Genomic DNA, 15087 nt, shown 5'->3' with positions numbered 1-15087 from the left:
CACCTTCAAGAGTAAATTGGATGCTTATCTTGCTGGGATCCTATGACCCCAGCTGACTTCCTGCCCTTTGGGCAGGGGGCTGGACTCAATGATCTCCCGAGGTCCCTTCCAGCCCTAATGTCTATGAAATCTGTGAAATAAGTTCTACCTTCATAATCACATTGTTGAAGGCATGCAGGTTCTAAAATGCCCTATGCTCATATGGTTGTGTAAAAGTGATGCTGTAGCCATAATGGTCCTGAAATTATGCAAGAGGCCAGGATTTCTATTGCTTATGTGCATTTAAAACTCACTGTTAGACAACAAATAATTCCAGCGGCATGGTAAGGTTTACTTGCAAACCCTTCACTTACAAACACTTAGCTGTATAGCTCAATAAAGAAAGAAAAACCTGTCAACAAAAATGTGAAGGAAACATTTGGATCACTAAAGAATAGTATATATGGAGAAATGCAAGGCGCTTCACCTCAGGAATAAAAACCCGCATCACACTTACAGGCTCAGCAATGCAACACTCGCTAGCACCATGAACGCAAGAGACTTGGGGGTCATGACTGACCACAAGATGAATATGAGTCACCAGTGCAATACCACAGCTGGCAAAGTGAACAAAACTCTGGCTTGCATCTACCAATGCATCTCGAGCAAGACCCAGGATGTCATCCTCCCACTATACTTGGCCTTGGTGAGACCACAGCTGGAGTACTGCATCCAATTCTGGGGTCCACAATTTAGGAAGGACATGGAGAAGCTTGAAACAGTCCAGAAGAGACCTATGCACATGATCAGAGGGCAACGGAACAAGTGTAGTGAAGAGAGGCTGAGCGCTATAGGACTCTTTAGCCTGGAGAAGCGCAGGATCAGAGGCGACTTGGTGGCAGCTTATAAGTACATAAGGGGTGTGCATCAGGATCTGGGGGAACGGCTTTTCACCAGAGTTCCCCAGGGGATGACAAGGTGCAATGGTCACAAACTTCTGCAAGACCATCTTAAGCTGGACATAAGGAAAAATTTCTTTACTGTCTGAGCCCCAAGGCCTGGAACAGACTCCCACCAGAGGTGGTGCAAGGACCTACTCTGGATGCTGTCAAAAAACATTTGGACGCTTATCTTCCTCGGATCCTTTGACCCTAGCTGACTTCCTGCCCCTTGGGCAGGGGCCTGGACCCTATGATCTTATGAGGCCCCTTCCAGCCCTAATATCTATGAAATCTATATTTGTACCAATGTATTACATTTAAATTAGTCAAGAGAATAAATTCTCTAGAAGTGGCTAAATGATGAGCAGACAACAATGGGAGGAAGGGGATGTTACAAATTCACCAAATATACGTAGAGGAGCCATAGGTAAACTCCTGACCACACTGAAGTCAATGACAAAACTCCCTTGCCTCCAGTATATGCCGTGATTGCAACCTACAACATTTTGCTGAAGTGCTCAGCCCCCAATGTTAAGGCCACTCTTTGGCATGACCTGCTATGGAAGATGTATTTCTAGAAACAATAATCCAGTGAAAAGAAAAACAGGTCAGTTCCCTCCACACAACCAGCAGGAGAGAAAGCCAAATATTTGCCCTTCTTACTAGTTGGCAGCTGCCACTCTTTGAGGTTACTGTAATGTTCAGGGATGTCCTTAACTTAAAAGGGAGGTTGATTTGCTCCTTAGATTTGGTATTAAAATAATATGTGAGTACATTTACCAGACATATCTAGCATGGATGGATATTTCATTGAGAAACCAAATTCCTAGCATTTTGAGTCCCGCCACACAGTGAGTTTTGCATGAAACCTAGAGTTGTTTCTTTGACTCTTTCTTGATGTTGGTTGATTTAAAGATGTGGACAGGGTTGCAGAGGGGATTGCTCACAGATGGTTAGATGCTTTATTGACAGCAGATAGTATCTCAGCATACTCAGTAAAGGATTTCCAAGGGATAATTATTTGGGGTACAACTTTCACAAACAGAAAAGAAGCAAAGCAGTCAACATGAGCCATTGGCTGTGTTAGGGTATGTGGAAAGATAATTTTATGAATAAAGGAATGACATCATTATTATTATTATTATTATTATTATTATTATTATTTCCTTAGGGGTTATTGCTTCAAATGCTTGGATGTCCTTGTCAGTCCTGGCACTGCAGAGAAAGTGAAAGCTATGAATACCTGGCTGTGTTTTATGTGCTTGCCTTTGAGCTCTCATGGTTTACTGCAGAAGAAACAAAGATGGCGTACAAAACTGAAATGCTTCTACGATCAGGAGTCTGTAAGAAGAATCTAAATTGAAATATGAAATTAAAGAAATGGGATATCAATACTGGCACAGATGCAACTGCCATCTTATTTTTCTTTCTATATGGCTTTCTAATTGTACAGATGCCTCAATCCTTTTTTTTTTTTTTTTTTGCTAAAATAACTCAAAACTTGGCAGTCCTGACCTTTGAATCATTTAAACATTTTTTTCCACCAAAAGGTTTAAAAGTTGGTGGGGGGAGAGAAATATGCTCCTGATTATCCAGTAAGCACACTGATCCTTTAGGGCTTAATCCTATCCCACTTGATAGGCACCTAAATGAACTTAGGTGATCCTATTCTACCTTGCTGCAGTCTCTGAAAAGCGGTTAAAACAAAAGGTGCTTCCTCCTCCTCTCTACTGCTTTCTGTGTAATTTAGTCTTAAGACTAAGATAACAGCAGCCGCATCCACACAAGTAGCAGACTGCACAGTTGTTACTGCACAGTCATTCAGTATTTGCATAACCAAGTACTAAAGTATGCAGTAACCAATGTTACTGCACAGTAGCATCATGTCACAGTTAGTGCCCCCCAAAGCTACTGCACAGTAGCTCATTGCTGCTGCACAGTAGCATCTCATGTAGACATGCCCAGCACGTTGCAAAAATAGATGCATTCGTTTTCAGAAACTCAAGAGATATGGAGTCCATTAGGCTTCTAATAAGTGAGTATGATCTGACCGCAAGTGGCCAGCACACACAACACAATAGGCCAAAAGAATGATGGGTTTCATTGATTGTAGAACCATTATAGAAACAATTTCATTTGCAACATAGAATTCAGAACTAGGTTCACCTGTAATGGCTTGCCTTGTTGCCTTTGTACATAAACATTTAAAATGCAGTAGGTGAACCAGGCTCTTACCAATAGAAACAGCTCTAGGGTTTTTACATATATCCCACATTTTTCTGTGCCTGGGCTACAGTTTTCTTCTAGCCAGATGGAGCCATAAAGTACTTACCTCCTTAAAGATACCATCACTTTGGATGCGTTTTGTGTCCAGCAGATGGAAGCAGAGGTCTATCAGCTCTACGGTTAGGAAGAATGTGAAGCTTTGTCATGCAGAAAAAGAAATTTTGAGGGGCCATATAACTGGCCGTATTCCTGAGCAGAACTGCATTGATGTTTTTTTCTGCTGCTGAATCCAAATTAACTTTGAGTTGTGTGAAGTGTTTTTTTAAGAAACAATATGTAGTTACTCATATTGGCATTGGCAATTAACGTAGTGGGATTTCATCCTTATTATCAATTATTCTTACCCTTGATCATACAGTGTTAAAATGTTCGCTGAGAACCTGATCCAAAGAGTACTGAAATCAGTAGAAGTCTTTTTTCTCTAGGCTGATTTCCTCTAGAGCATTAAAAAGCAGGGGTCAAATTTTTGGATCAAATTGGCAGAAATCACAGAGTCAAATATCTACTTTCCTCAGCCCTCCACATTGCCTGTGTTATGTTTCTATGCCTGAAGTACACTGAGGGATTCTGAAACTTGCCTCCTGAAAGCTTTAATAAAGTGCCAGTCAGCCTGGGCTGTAAGTGCTGCATTGTATACTCATGAAATCTTAGAAAAGTAGGGCTGGAAAGGACCTCAGGAGGTCATCTAGTCCAATGTCCTGCTCAGCACAGGATTATTCCTAAAACATCCTAAACATGTGTTTATCTAATCTGCTATTAAAAACTTCTAAGGTTGGAGATTCCACAACCTTTCTGGATAGCCTGTCCAAATATTTAAACCTTCACTGTGAGAAAGTTCTATGAATATCCAAACTAAATTTCCTTCACTACAATTTAAGATCACCATCCTCTGTGGCCACAGAGAAGACTACTACCATCCTGTTTATAACCAACCTGCAGGTGTTTGAACACTGTTATCAGATCACCCCTTGCTCTTCTCTTCCCCAGACCGAATAATCACAGGTCTTTCAGCCTTTCCTTCTAAATCAGATGTCTCAGACTCAAAGATCATATTCTGCAGCACTCGTACACCATGGTAATCTTAGGCCATGTTTATACTTTCTATATGATGTAGCAGTTTAGGGTTTGAGAAGAAATTGGTACCAATTAAAACTAGTAATCAAAATTGGATGCTTCCCATTTGCCTGCCATGCACCAGTTTATCACAGCAGAGGGAAGTGCCTATCCTGCTTTAAATTGTAAATATTGAAATTGGAGAAAAGGAAGTTGAGATTAAAAAATAAAATGGAACACGTGCATAAAAGAATATTTACAGTATCCTGGAAAGTGATATCTAGATACATGGCTAGATCTAGAATTTTGTAAAGGGGGTGCAGATGGTTTGGTGCATTGTTACATATAACACAGTGCATATGGTTATCAAGTTAAGAAGAAACTAGAAGCTTTACTAATAAGCTAGTGGCCTAGGGATGTATTATTCAGTTTATGATTGGAGCAAACACCAATATAAATGTATAGGAATGAGCATCAATTTGCTATATCGTGTATTATGTATAAAAAACACATCAAACTAGGCAAAAACAATCAAAAGATGTTTAATTGGCCCTGCAGTCATTATAATTAAATGGACATCTCTTTTTTTCAGATTCATAAAACAAAATGTAGTCTTCTTGAGTATCTTGACAGTGCATGGAATGCTTCACTGAAAGTTATTTTCCGACATGAGTTAAGGTTTCCTAGAGTTAAAAATAGTTTGCAAGGCTGTGAAATATAAGCTGAATTACCAGGAGCAGCTAACAGACAGCAAAATTGCAGAAGAAAGGCTAGCTTGGTTAGCTGAACATCAATGCCATTAAAAAGGAAAGAGGGTCAGTAATATCTATGAAATGAAGAGTTTAGAAGAAATCAGGGAGATTACAGTGAGCCATGAAGTCAGTTGACTCCCTCACTGCTGCCTAAATAGAAATACTGCTGTCTGTGCCAAGCAGTTGATTTTCAACTCTGGGTGAAACAGGAATCAAAAGGACACCACTTGGATTCTTGAATCCACCTCTATCTAGGTATGTATTTGCAGTGTACTTTCAAATCAGTATTCTCCCAGGATCTGAAGAACTATAGTTGTTTTATGTAACCGCCTGAAGTTTGGGGACCATGAATGTCCAGTGAAAGGAGGACCCAGTTGGATCCATTTAAAAATGACAGATTATGCACACACGTACATTTCATGTGTAAAAATGAGTACATTCAGTCAAGAACAACATATGAAATTGTCACTTTTCTTCATGCAAAATTACACTTCATGCCTGTGATGCTATTAGTGTGATGATGCATTTACATCATAAACTGACTGTCAGATAAACATAACCATGTGCTTCTTATCCTTAATTATTAGTGCACAGTTTTGACTGTTCACATAACTGAATAGCTTGTGCAAACAAGGATTTTTATTTTATATATATAATAGAACCACTTCAAAATTTATCGGCCTGTACCTGCATGGGACCGAAAACCAATCAGCATTCTCTCCCTTTTTGATAATATTACACCAGGTAAGTGTATATATGACATCAACAATTAATTTTACTCCTTATCATTCAATATGATGTGCACGCGCACACACACACACACACACACACACACACACACATACCCTCCTACACATTAAAGATTTATGTCTAGCTTTAGAAATTTTCAAAAATTTGTGTTGAATATTTTTTACAAAAAGTGACTTTAAAAAAGAATGAACTGCTTAGAAAAGACCTTTTCAACATCTTTTGCATATACATTTTTAATAATGTTAATTATATTTTCTCCTTTACATTTTTCCTTGAAACATTATCAAAACAGCCATCAAAATAATGTATTGGTGTTTTCTATTACATTTAGATATAAAAAATAACAAAACATTATGGGAAAAAACATAAAATCTGGTCCATTTCAAAACCTTTAAATTAAAGTTTCTTTCATTTAAAAAGTGGTATCATCATTAGAACCAATGGCTACACTCTGCATAGGTTTGTTCAAAATTCTTCCATTCATAGTTCATCCAGATGTAGCCATTTCTAGAACACTGCATAATGTTTAGATAGTTTGTTCTGATATTTACAATTCAGCTTTTGGCATGTTCTTTGCTTCAACGCACACACTTCAACAAGTTCTACTCACCTATGCAATGTCTGCAAATGTAAATACCCAGCTCTATCCCATAAGAGCTATCTGCTTAAATTTTAATTTCCACAATGTTCCATAAGACCCTGATCAAGCAAGGTAATCAACTATAGGCTTAACTTGAAGCACAGAAATAATCCTACTAATCTCAGACTTAAAGTTAGACATGTACTATAACTCCTTGTAGAATGAAGACCGTGCTCCTAATGCCACTACTAAACAATCTATTTCTAATCTCCACTCTTTAGAGATGAAAAGTATTGGATTTTTGGATAGCAGCCTGGGGAACGGCAGGTTGAAATATTTACATGATGTCACCAATATTCTAAGGATGAATGTAAGTACAATGCAGAAAACCCCTTGAGTTAACAATGCACTACCCCGATTATTGATTGCTGTGTTATGTTTTGAGGGATGCTGCCCCACTCATACCCCTTACAGAGGCTTGGGAAACATTAACAGAAGCAGAACCTTCATCTTTCCATGGGAAGAAAGCAGGAAGGATAAAGAAAGTCTGTGCAAGGGATCCTTGCAGTCTCAGCTGGATTTCTGTTCAAGAGTTGTCCTCATCATCATGACAGTGGTTTAATGAGCAGAGAGGGGAACTGATAGCACAACAGGAAGAAGCTGGGTTTTGGAGTCTGTGTCTGCAAACTATGTGGATCCAGCGGCTAAAATCTTCCTGAATTGAATATGAAACAGGTTCTAGACACTGCCACAGCTATGTGCTTCAACTATCTAAACTGGGTGATGGCTGAGTGATACTACAATGTGGATCCAAGTTGAGAAGTGAAAGCATGAAATTCTTGGATTACAGCCTTCTTTCTGAAGGTCTGATCAAATGTCCACTGGAATCAGTGGGAGCTTTTACATTGATTCCAACAAGCACTGAATCAAGTTCTTAAATTTTAAACTCTTGAGAGTGGATATCCTGCCTTCTTATGTATTTGTACAGCACCTACCATTAGGTCCAGTGGGCTATACACTTCAAACAGTAAATAATTCCATTGCCCACTGCCTGGAGAGGGTCCTACTAGAAGATCTTCTGGCTTGATCCATGTGGGCAGAGAATGGAAATCTGGCCTCATGGTTATCAAGCCAGACCTAATATAATATGAAAAATGTAGAATCTCTTTTCATTTAAATATGTGACTCAACCAAGAACATAGTGCAAGGATTTAGTCAAGTCACCGTAACCTCCCCCGCTCCGGGGATCTGAGATACTCCACTTAACATCAGTATTTTCGTTTGCATCAGCAGAATATCAGAGTGAAATCTTACAGAAATCCAAGTCAGTCTGGAAGCACTTCCGCTCATGCAATCCTCACTTGCATGCAGAAACCACATAGCCAAAGTGTATGTAATTTCAGTAATGAACAAATAACGTAACTCACACCACATTTTGCATGTCATAACCCTGCCCATTCATAACACTGCCATTGGCTTCTCCACACTGTTAGCTCTTATAACATTTTGTTCTAGGGTACTATATAGCAAAGCCTTGAACTCTGCCCAGGCCAGTCTTTTCCTGTATTATACCAACTTCAACAGAAGGGCAGAGACATAGAATAACATTTTCTTTCCCATTTTCGTGGAGCTAACTACATTAACCCCATGTATTTGCAATTTCCTCACTGCCCCATGACTTTCAGGGCTGCACACAGTCCTTGTTAGCTGATACACTCTCTTCAAACTCCTGCCTCTGGATTTTCATTGAGTTGCATATACAACAGTAATGTGAAAAATTTCACATAAAAGTGACTAGAGCACCAAATTGCACATGCACCAATAGAGATAACATCTGGAAAATGCAGCCTTCCATAATCAGATTTCAAAGCATCAAAGTCAGGTCAGAAGTGAGAGTTGGTCATTTTTTCCAAGTGTGTAGAGCAGCTACTATTATTAAGCAAGAGCGTTGGGGAAGCTACAGAAGTTACACATCAAGCACCATCTTGGAACATGGTTGTCTGAACTGACGGTTCTAGTCAATACCAAGAGTCTGGTTGTTCTTCTGTGAGAGCAAAGTAATGACTGTACAATACTAATGTAAATGTTAAACATAAGCTCTCCTTGCGATTATAAGACTATGTAATATTCTGTGACTGGGAGGGATTCCTGGTGATGTTCAAACTATTTTTGCATGGCACTATCCAGGTGAGAAACTACTGTGGTGTGGGGGCTACAGATCATTTTAGGTTGTCTTGTATTTAGAGTCTTACCTTATGCCTATCACCTTGGTATGTGAATGTCCATAAGCAAGTACTTCCATTTCAATGTAAAGCATTATCAGAATATGAACATTTTAAAAAACAAAAAGTTTTGAAATCTGTACAATTTCATCAGGTAAAAGAATGGGGTCCTTTTGATTTCATATTTGGTTCTACTCCTCCAGTTGGAAATTCATATGATCATCCTCCCGGTAAGAAATGCAATGGGTTATAAATTGGTATGTAAAGCACTAATCCTATAGAGTTAGATCATCAGTTGTACTGCTTATGCCACAATTGAGGAGATGGGGCAGGAAAAGCGGCGATTATAATTCCCAGACTTATTGGAAGACAAGTTTGGTATCACTATAATTGAGAGATGTCTGAGGACAGCTCTAAATTACACTAGCGTCTGCTGTGTCAGCCAGCCTACAAAATCACAGTACAATCTGACTATACTTTTTAATATAAATATTAAAATATACTCTGTGTTACAGGGCTTGGACGTAGGAGTTTTAAGGAAGTGTACACCAGTCAGGAATTTCAGATGCTTTGTGCTGTTATGGCACAAAGAGGTGACGGCACAGCCCACAAGCTGTCAACTCTGTTATGGCACGCAACCTTATATTTTCCTCCTCTTTTATTGTGTAATGCTTCGAGAGAATTTACTATAATATCTGATTAGCACTTCGCCTGTTTTAGCATGCTCACAATTGGTACGTTTTTCTGCACAGTGATATGTAGTTACAGATTTCAAGAACTGTGTTGACTAGCTGTGTCTCTTCATCTAGTAATGTAGACGTGTTTCCTAAAGGACTCCCCTATCTCAGCAGTAGAAGCCGGATTCTGTCTCCCTGTTACATAAGGCAGGTGTGCAGTTAAAGCTGTGGGAGTCGGTAGCTTCCCCACGTAAAGGCTGTCCAGCCCTTTCTGAACAGGGCTGCATTTCAGAATATCTGTACTTGCTAAGACTGCTCCTAGGGGAAACAGAAACAGCTTAAGCATCCTAGAGTTGTGGTGGATGGTGTCATGAGGAGAAATTATGCGGCACCCTATAACAACAGGTGTATCAGCCTCCACACTTCCCTGAGGTACAGCATCTTTCTCTTAAGTGGTGAGGAAGTCTTCATACGCTGCCCAGAACAAAGATTATGTGCCATTTGCTGAACTGAATCCTTTGTGACCAAAAGGATCATTAATTATTTGCAACTCAAACTGGCCTGTATCCCACATGGAAACTGGTACCAAATGCAGACCTGGTAGAAGCAGTTGCAGATTCATATCAATGACCTTGAACCTGATATGAAATCTGGCCCCTGGAATCTCTCTCTGCTGTACAGTACTTCCATAAAAGAGCTAATGTTACAAAAAAACTGTACAGTTGAGTGCAGAAGTGGTACTCATGAGTGTGGTATTCACACTAGTTTTCAGTCTTCCTGTGCTGCTTTTTATTACGCTCACACAGAGGTTCTCAGCCTCTGTTCTGGGGCTGCAGCGTCCATATGCCAAACACTGTAGGTTGAGGGCCAAGTCTATGCTCTCTTGTCATCCCCTCTCCTCTCAGCATGGTACTTCTATCAATATTACCAGATTCTACAATATGGGAAACCCCTAGAGAACAGTGAGAGGCCATTCTTTTGGATGTTTGTGGATAATCTGGTGCTGACAGAAGAAGACAGAGATACAGCATCTCGATTCTTTAAGGTACACAGAAAATGCATTTCCTCCCCACATAACTGTTGCTCATTATTGTCATCATTATTGCTCATCATTATTATCATATTTCTCCTTTGTGTTTAGCCAGTGGGTCTCTTCATATTGCAACTTATATTGTTTTTCAAGAATGATAATGCACTGCCCTATGGAAAACCCAACTTACTTCTTGAGCTGTGCCTGTAAAGGAAAAAAGGCAACTTGTGGAGGAAAAGGAGTGCTTCATGCTATTCAAAATGTATTCCATCCTATCTGATTAAGGAGCAGAAATAGGCACAATCCAAGAAGTTTGGATTGGGCTCTGAATGTAAATTTGAAGCAAGGGTACAGAGGAGAAGAATGATTAAGAGCCCAGATTCTGACTCAGATCCATCTGCTTAAGATTATTAAATCCAGATCTGAACTGCCTAAAAGTCTGCAAGAGGCTATATACACAATTCTAGATTAGACTTATCTCTGTTAAATCCTGGAAGTGGACGTTCCAAGAAAGGCATGCATGCAATCGAAATACTTGTGTGTACCACAAAAAACGGAAAGTTTCTCTGCTTGTGCTGCCCATACGAGCCAAGAAACCACTAGGAAAGATGTTAGTCAGATGTTAGTCAACATGTTTTTCAGTTCTGAGTTTACAGCACAGCTCATTCAAGAAGCTCAAACTTTTACAACCCATAACTGATCCACACATCTACAGTCCTTCAAAACTGAGGAGATCTGTAGGATGCAATATGAGCAACACTATCAGCCATCCAGGCTGCCTTGCCAATTTCTGATGAGAGATGGATTATTTATAGTCTTACAGTATTATTGGCTGAAGAACAGCAACATATTCATCACAGTCTTCTTGATTATAAGAGGCAAGGCCTGATATATGAGGACCCGATGGTCAGAAAGGATGAGCACCAGCTGATCCTGCTGACTACACTAGAAACTGTAGCTGCTCATCTTTGAAAAAAAATCAGGAAGCAGTCAGCACAGAACACAAACGGTACCCAGAAACAATGCCACCTCTTAGAAGTAGCCAAATAACCAAAAACGATGCGAGTGAAAATGGCATGTACAATAGGTGTATTTGCTGGAGAGATGTGAAAGCTGAATATGGAAGGAAAGTACCACCAATAATAAAACTCAAACTATGTTAAACCTCTTGCAATTTCTAGGTAGCCTCACACAATACTTTTAATGAGTTATGAGTAACTTGAAGGTCAACAGTTCTGTTCCCTTTTCTGCATTGTAATTTATAAAAATTAATTTCTTTCTAGAAATACTAGTCTCTCTTTGTCCAATACACAACTGCTTGTTGCCATTCCAGAATGTATATAGAGGGAGAGAGAGCACAATCCTTACCCACAAAAGTGAATAGGACTACTGTGTAAGTACTATACTCACCAGAGTTGGCCAGAAAAGGGAGGAAATTGTAAAAAAAAATCTGCACCTTTTAATTCAAAAGCTCTTGACCAGCTCTATAACTTTAGGGAGACAAAAAGTTATAAAGTTAATCAAACAACAGGAAAAACTATCAAAAATGTTCTGATCTATTTTTTTATTTTTTCAAAATTAAAATGTTATTGAAATTTCAAGTTTGCAAAGTTTAGGCCAGCTTTTCTGCTTTTCTACTCAAACAAAAGGCTGTCCCAGTCTAACCCAAAATTAATACAATAAAAAATGGAAAGCTAACTAGGTATGTATCCTAACCAGTATGTAAAATCAGATTAATACTTGACAGATGTTTAGCCCTAAAACATTCACACAGTTTTCTCTTTAAAAAAAGACAGAGGCAGTGACTGTGCACAGGGAACATGGAGAAACTATCCAGAATGCTGTGATCATATGGAGTAACATACCATCTGTTAAGAGGTGATGTACCAGTTTGTTTTCCAGAATTTTAAGGAATAGATTATCATTGATTGAAAGAAAATGAAGGCCTCAAGGAGTTTCTGAACATGTCCATCCTCTGACCCTTCCAAAGTTTCAGTGACCTATAACTGCGCATTATCCTTCCACTCTCTTTCCATAGTTCCCACATTGCCACATCTGCAAGCAAGCCAAACTTGTACCCTGAGTTTGGAAGACATTCAGACACAGATGAAACAGGTTCCATTCACTTAAGTGGTTTAATTAGGCAATATCCTAAGCAGCAGCCACTCCTAAAGCCCAAGTCAGCAATTTGGGAATGGGACTTCAGCAAAAAAAAGAATTGGAGAATTCTACCTCTCTTCATGTAAACCCTCAGTTCTCCAGTTCAGCTTGTTTGTATTGGCCTCTCATTCTCACTTTTTAAGAGCTACATACATTATCCTCCAGATTCTGAACATATGTCAATGTTAGGGTTGACCCTGAGATGCACTGAATACCCAAAAACTATTGTGGGTTTGTTTTTTTACCTTAACGTTTGCAGTCAGGTAGGAAACTTATTGATACAGATTTCATGATAAAAATACCAATGAAACCTCCGTTTGATCTATTGAGCTATAAGACACTGGAAAATCAGTTATAGAACCCACACAAATGCTAATATTAGCACTTCAGAAAGTACTCCTAGGAGGAACACAGATTTCTCACAGATTCTGACTTGAAACCATCTCATATTTTCTGGCTTTCCCAAGTGTCTTTCAGCAAAATTGTCTTCTGAGAACTGTATCACTTAAGGCATGAACTCCACAATGATGCTGCTAGGGCATATCCACAACCCCACCTCTGGTCTTGCATATCAAAAACAGTTCTTTTAGACAGTTCTGAACTCTATAACGAACCTGCTTTCTTTCAATACTCATTAATGACACATGAGCCAAATTTTTGGTTAATTGACTCATCAGCACAGTGGTGCCATTTCAGGCATATTGAGGTCTTAGATATATTTCCACCTATTACAGCATCTGTGAAGAGTTGCTACTGCTAAAAAAACAATCTTCAGCCTTTGAAAATGTTTCAAACCAGTGGGGGTGGTTTTCATGTCATTAAGTGAAATAAAGTTATCCATTACTTGTTTGGTAATCTGGAGCCTAGTTCCACCAGCTTATTCAGCAACCCCATTACATAGATGGCACTAACTGAATGGGTTGCATCCGTGAGGGCTGGAGAAAATGAAAGTTTCACCAACTAATGAGCAGTTCATAACCCAACACCCTTTGGCCCTTATCTAGCATAGACAAATACACATTTTCAGCATTAAGCACAGTGATAGACTCACCAAAACTGGTGACAAGCTTAAAGCTTTTTTTTAAAGTATCAAGGCTTTGCTGGACCAGGACCAGACTGCATAGCATCTTCCAGGATTAAACCCATGCACCAGAGATATTTTGGAGAACATTTTGTGAAAGGAACTTTCTGATATTTTTAATTATTTTTTTTTAAAGCAAATATTCTCTCTCAGACTTAAATGTGGACTTGCATCTTCTGGCCAAGAACATCATCCGAAAAAGAATTCTCTCTCAACAACCAGCGACTCTAGTGAAGAAGTTTTTTCTTCCCCTGAAGGAGTATTTTAAATGTTTTTCATAAGAAGTTCTTCCCATGCCATATCAATGACCCAGATCATCCCCTAATACTAAAAAGGTTTCTATGCCATGTAAAGATCATTTATGGCCTGATCCAAAGTTCACTGAAGTAAATGGGATTTTTTTTCACTGGCTCTTATGGGCTTTGGCTCAGGCCTGTATTGGAGAACTGCTCATTTATATTTATTTGTTAATGATGTATAATTTTCTCTCTTGTCTTGCATGGGGCTATTACTTGCTTTTCCTTTGTTATTTGGTAGGTTGCTGAAGTTTCTATTATAATATTTAGTTCTTCTGAATGAGAGTACATGCACTATTTTTTGACATTTTATAATTAACAGCCCACTGCAGCCATGATTCTTCACATGCAGAGGCATATCTGATTCTTTTCTCAAATGAGCATCCCATTAAACTACACATCCTTAATAATATTCCACCTTGATTGACAGATCAGTAGAATTATATTTAAAGACACCTGATTTATATTGCTTTTACTTTAATACTAGGTCTAAACACATCTCCTACCTAACTGCTAACATAACAGAAAATATCGGAAGGGTTTATGTTTACAAATTGTGACTTAAATGTTGTGGACTTAGGCCTAACCAGTTTGATGTCATTAAGAGAAAAAAGGACTGTACAATATAATGAATCTGAAGGAAGCAAAATTCATTAATGTAAAAATACTAAACATTATTTTGAAGAATAATAATAATAAAAGATTCAGCATGTTGGAAATACACAATAATATTTTTATCTTGTTTTAAAACTTGTATATTTAAAGTAAAGCTGTTTTATTAAAAAGTTAATAGAAAATAGGATCCAGATGATAATCAGAAAAAAACATAAATCTCCTCAGAGTTTAAAAGAGAAAATAAAGCAAATTTGGCAAATGGTGAACTGTGTGTTATACAGTAACGTTAAGTTCTGAATGACCTCAGTTCATATTAGCCACAGTAGAGGTTCAGGGATCTCAGCCCCTGGCAGCGCTGCAAGGTCAGGTTCTAAATGAGCAGCATGGAATCTAGCACAACTCACAGCATGCAACCACTTGGGAACAGAAATCTTCACATACAAGCAAAATGGACCTAGATACCAAAGAACCTCTGCACAAGGATATGTACAGTCCAACCCATTTACTACTGTCCATAAGCAGATTGGAAAGGAGCTACTGGTAATGATCACAGAGTGGTTCTGAAGCTTCATAGATTTGATAGATGTTAGGACTGGAAGGGACCTTGCAAGATGGTTGGGTATAGCCCCCTGCCCAAAGGGCAGGAAGTCAGTTGGAGTCAGATG

The 15087-nt window shown here is 38.9% G+C and overlaps 1 protein-coding gene across 1 annotated transcript in view; it reads left to right on the top strand.

The window, feature by feature from the left end:
* The window catches only part of DNMT3L (DNA methyltransferase 3 like), a 19271-nt gene extending 5306 nt beyond the window's left edge, over positions 1–13965 (top strand). Inside the window, exons 6-13 of the mRNA XM_019557118.1 lie at positions 2092–2263; positions 3884–3886; positions 5671–5755; positions 6623–6711; positions 8718–8793; positions 10146–10285; positions 12063–12148; positions 13648–13965. Of these exons, the coding sequence (XP_019412663.1) occupies positions 2092–2263; positions 3884–3886; positions 5671–5755; positions 6623–6711; positions 8718–8793; positions 10146–10285; positions 12063–12148; positions 13648–13792 (796 nt within the window). The 3' untranslated portion in view covers positions 13793–13965. The remainder of the gene's footprint in view (positions 1–2091; positions 2264–3883; positions 3887–5670; positions 5756–6622; positions 6712–8717; positions 8794–10145; positions 10286–12062; positions 12149–13647) is intronic.
* Positions 13966–15087: the final 1122 nt, after the last annotated feature.

The sequence above is a fragment of the Crocodylus porosus genome, unplaced genomic scaffold (assembly GCF_001723895.1).
Source record: "Crocodylus porosus isolate Cpor-Errol unplaced genomic scaffold, CroPor_comp1, whole genome shotgun sequence".
Lineage (NCBI taxonomy): Eukaryota > Metazoa > Chordata > Crocodylia > Crocodylidae > Crocodylus > Crocodylus porosus.
The sequence above is the reverse complement of the archived record's forward strand: the minus strand, read 5'-3'. Positions and strand labels throughout refer to the sequence as shown.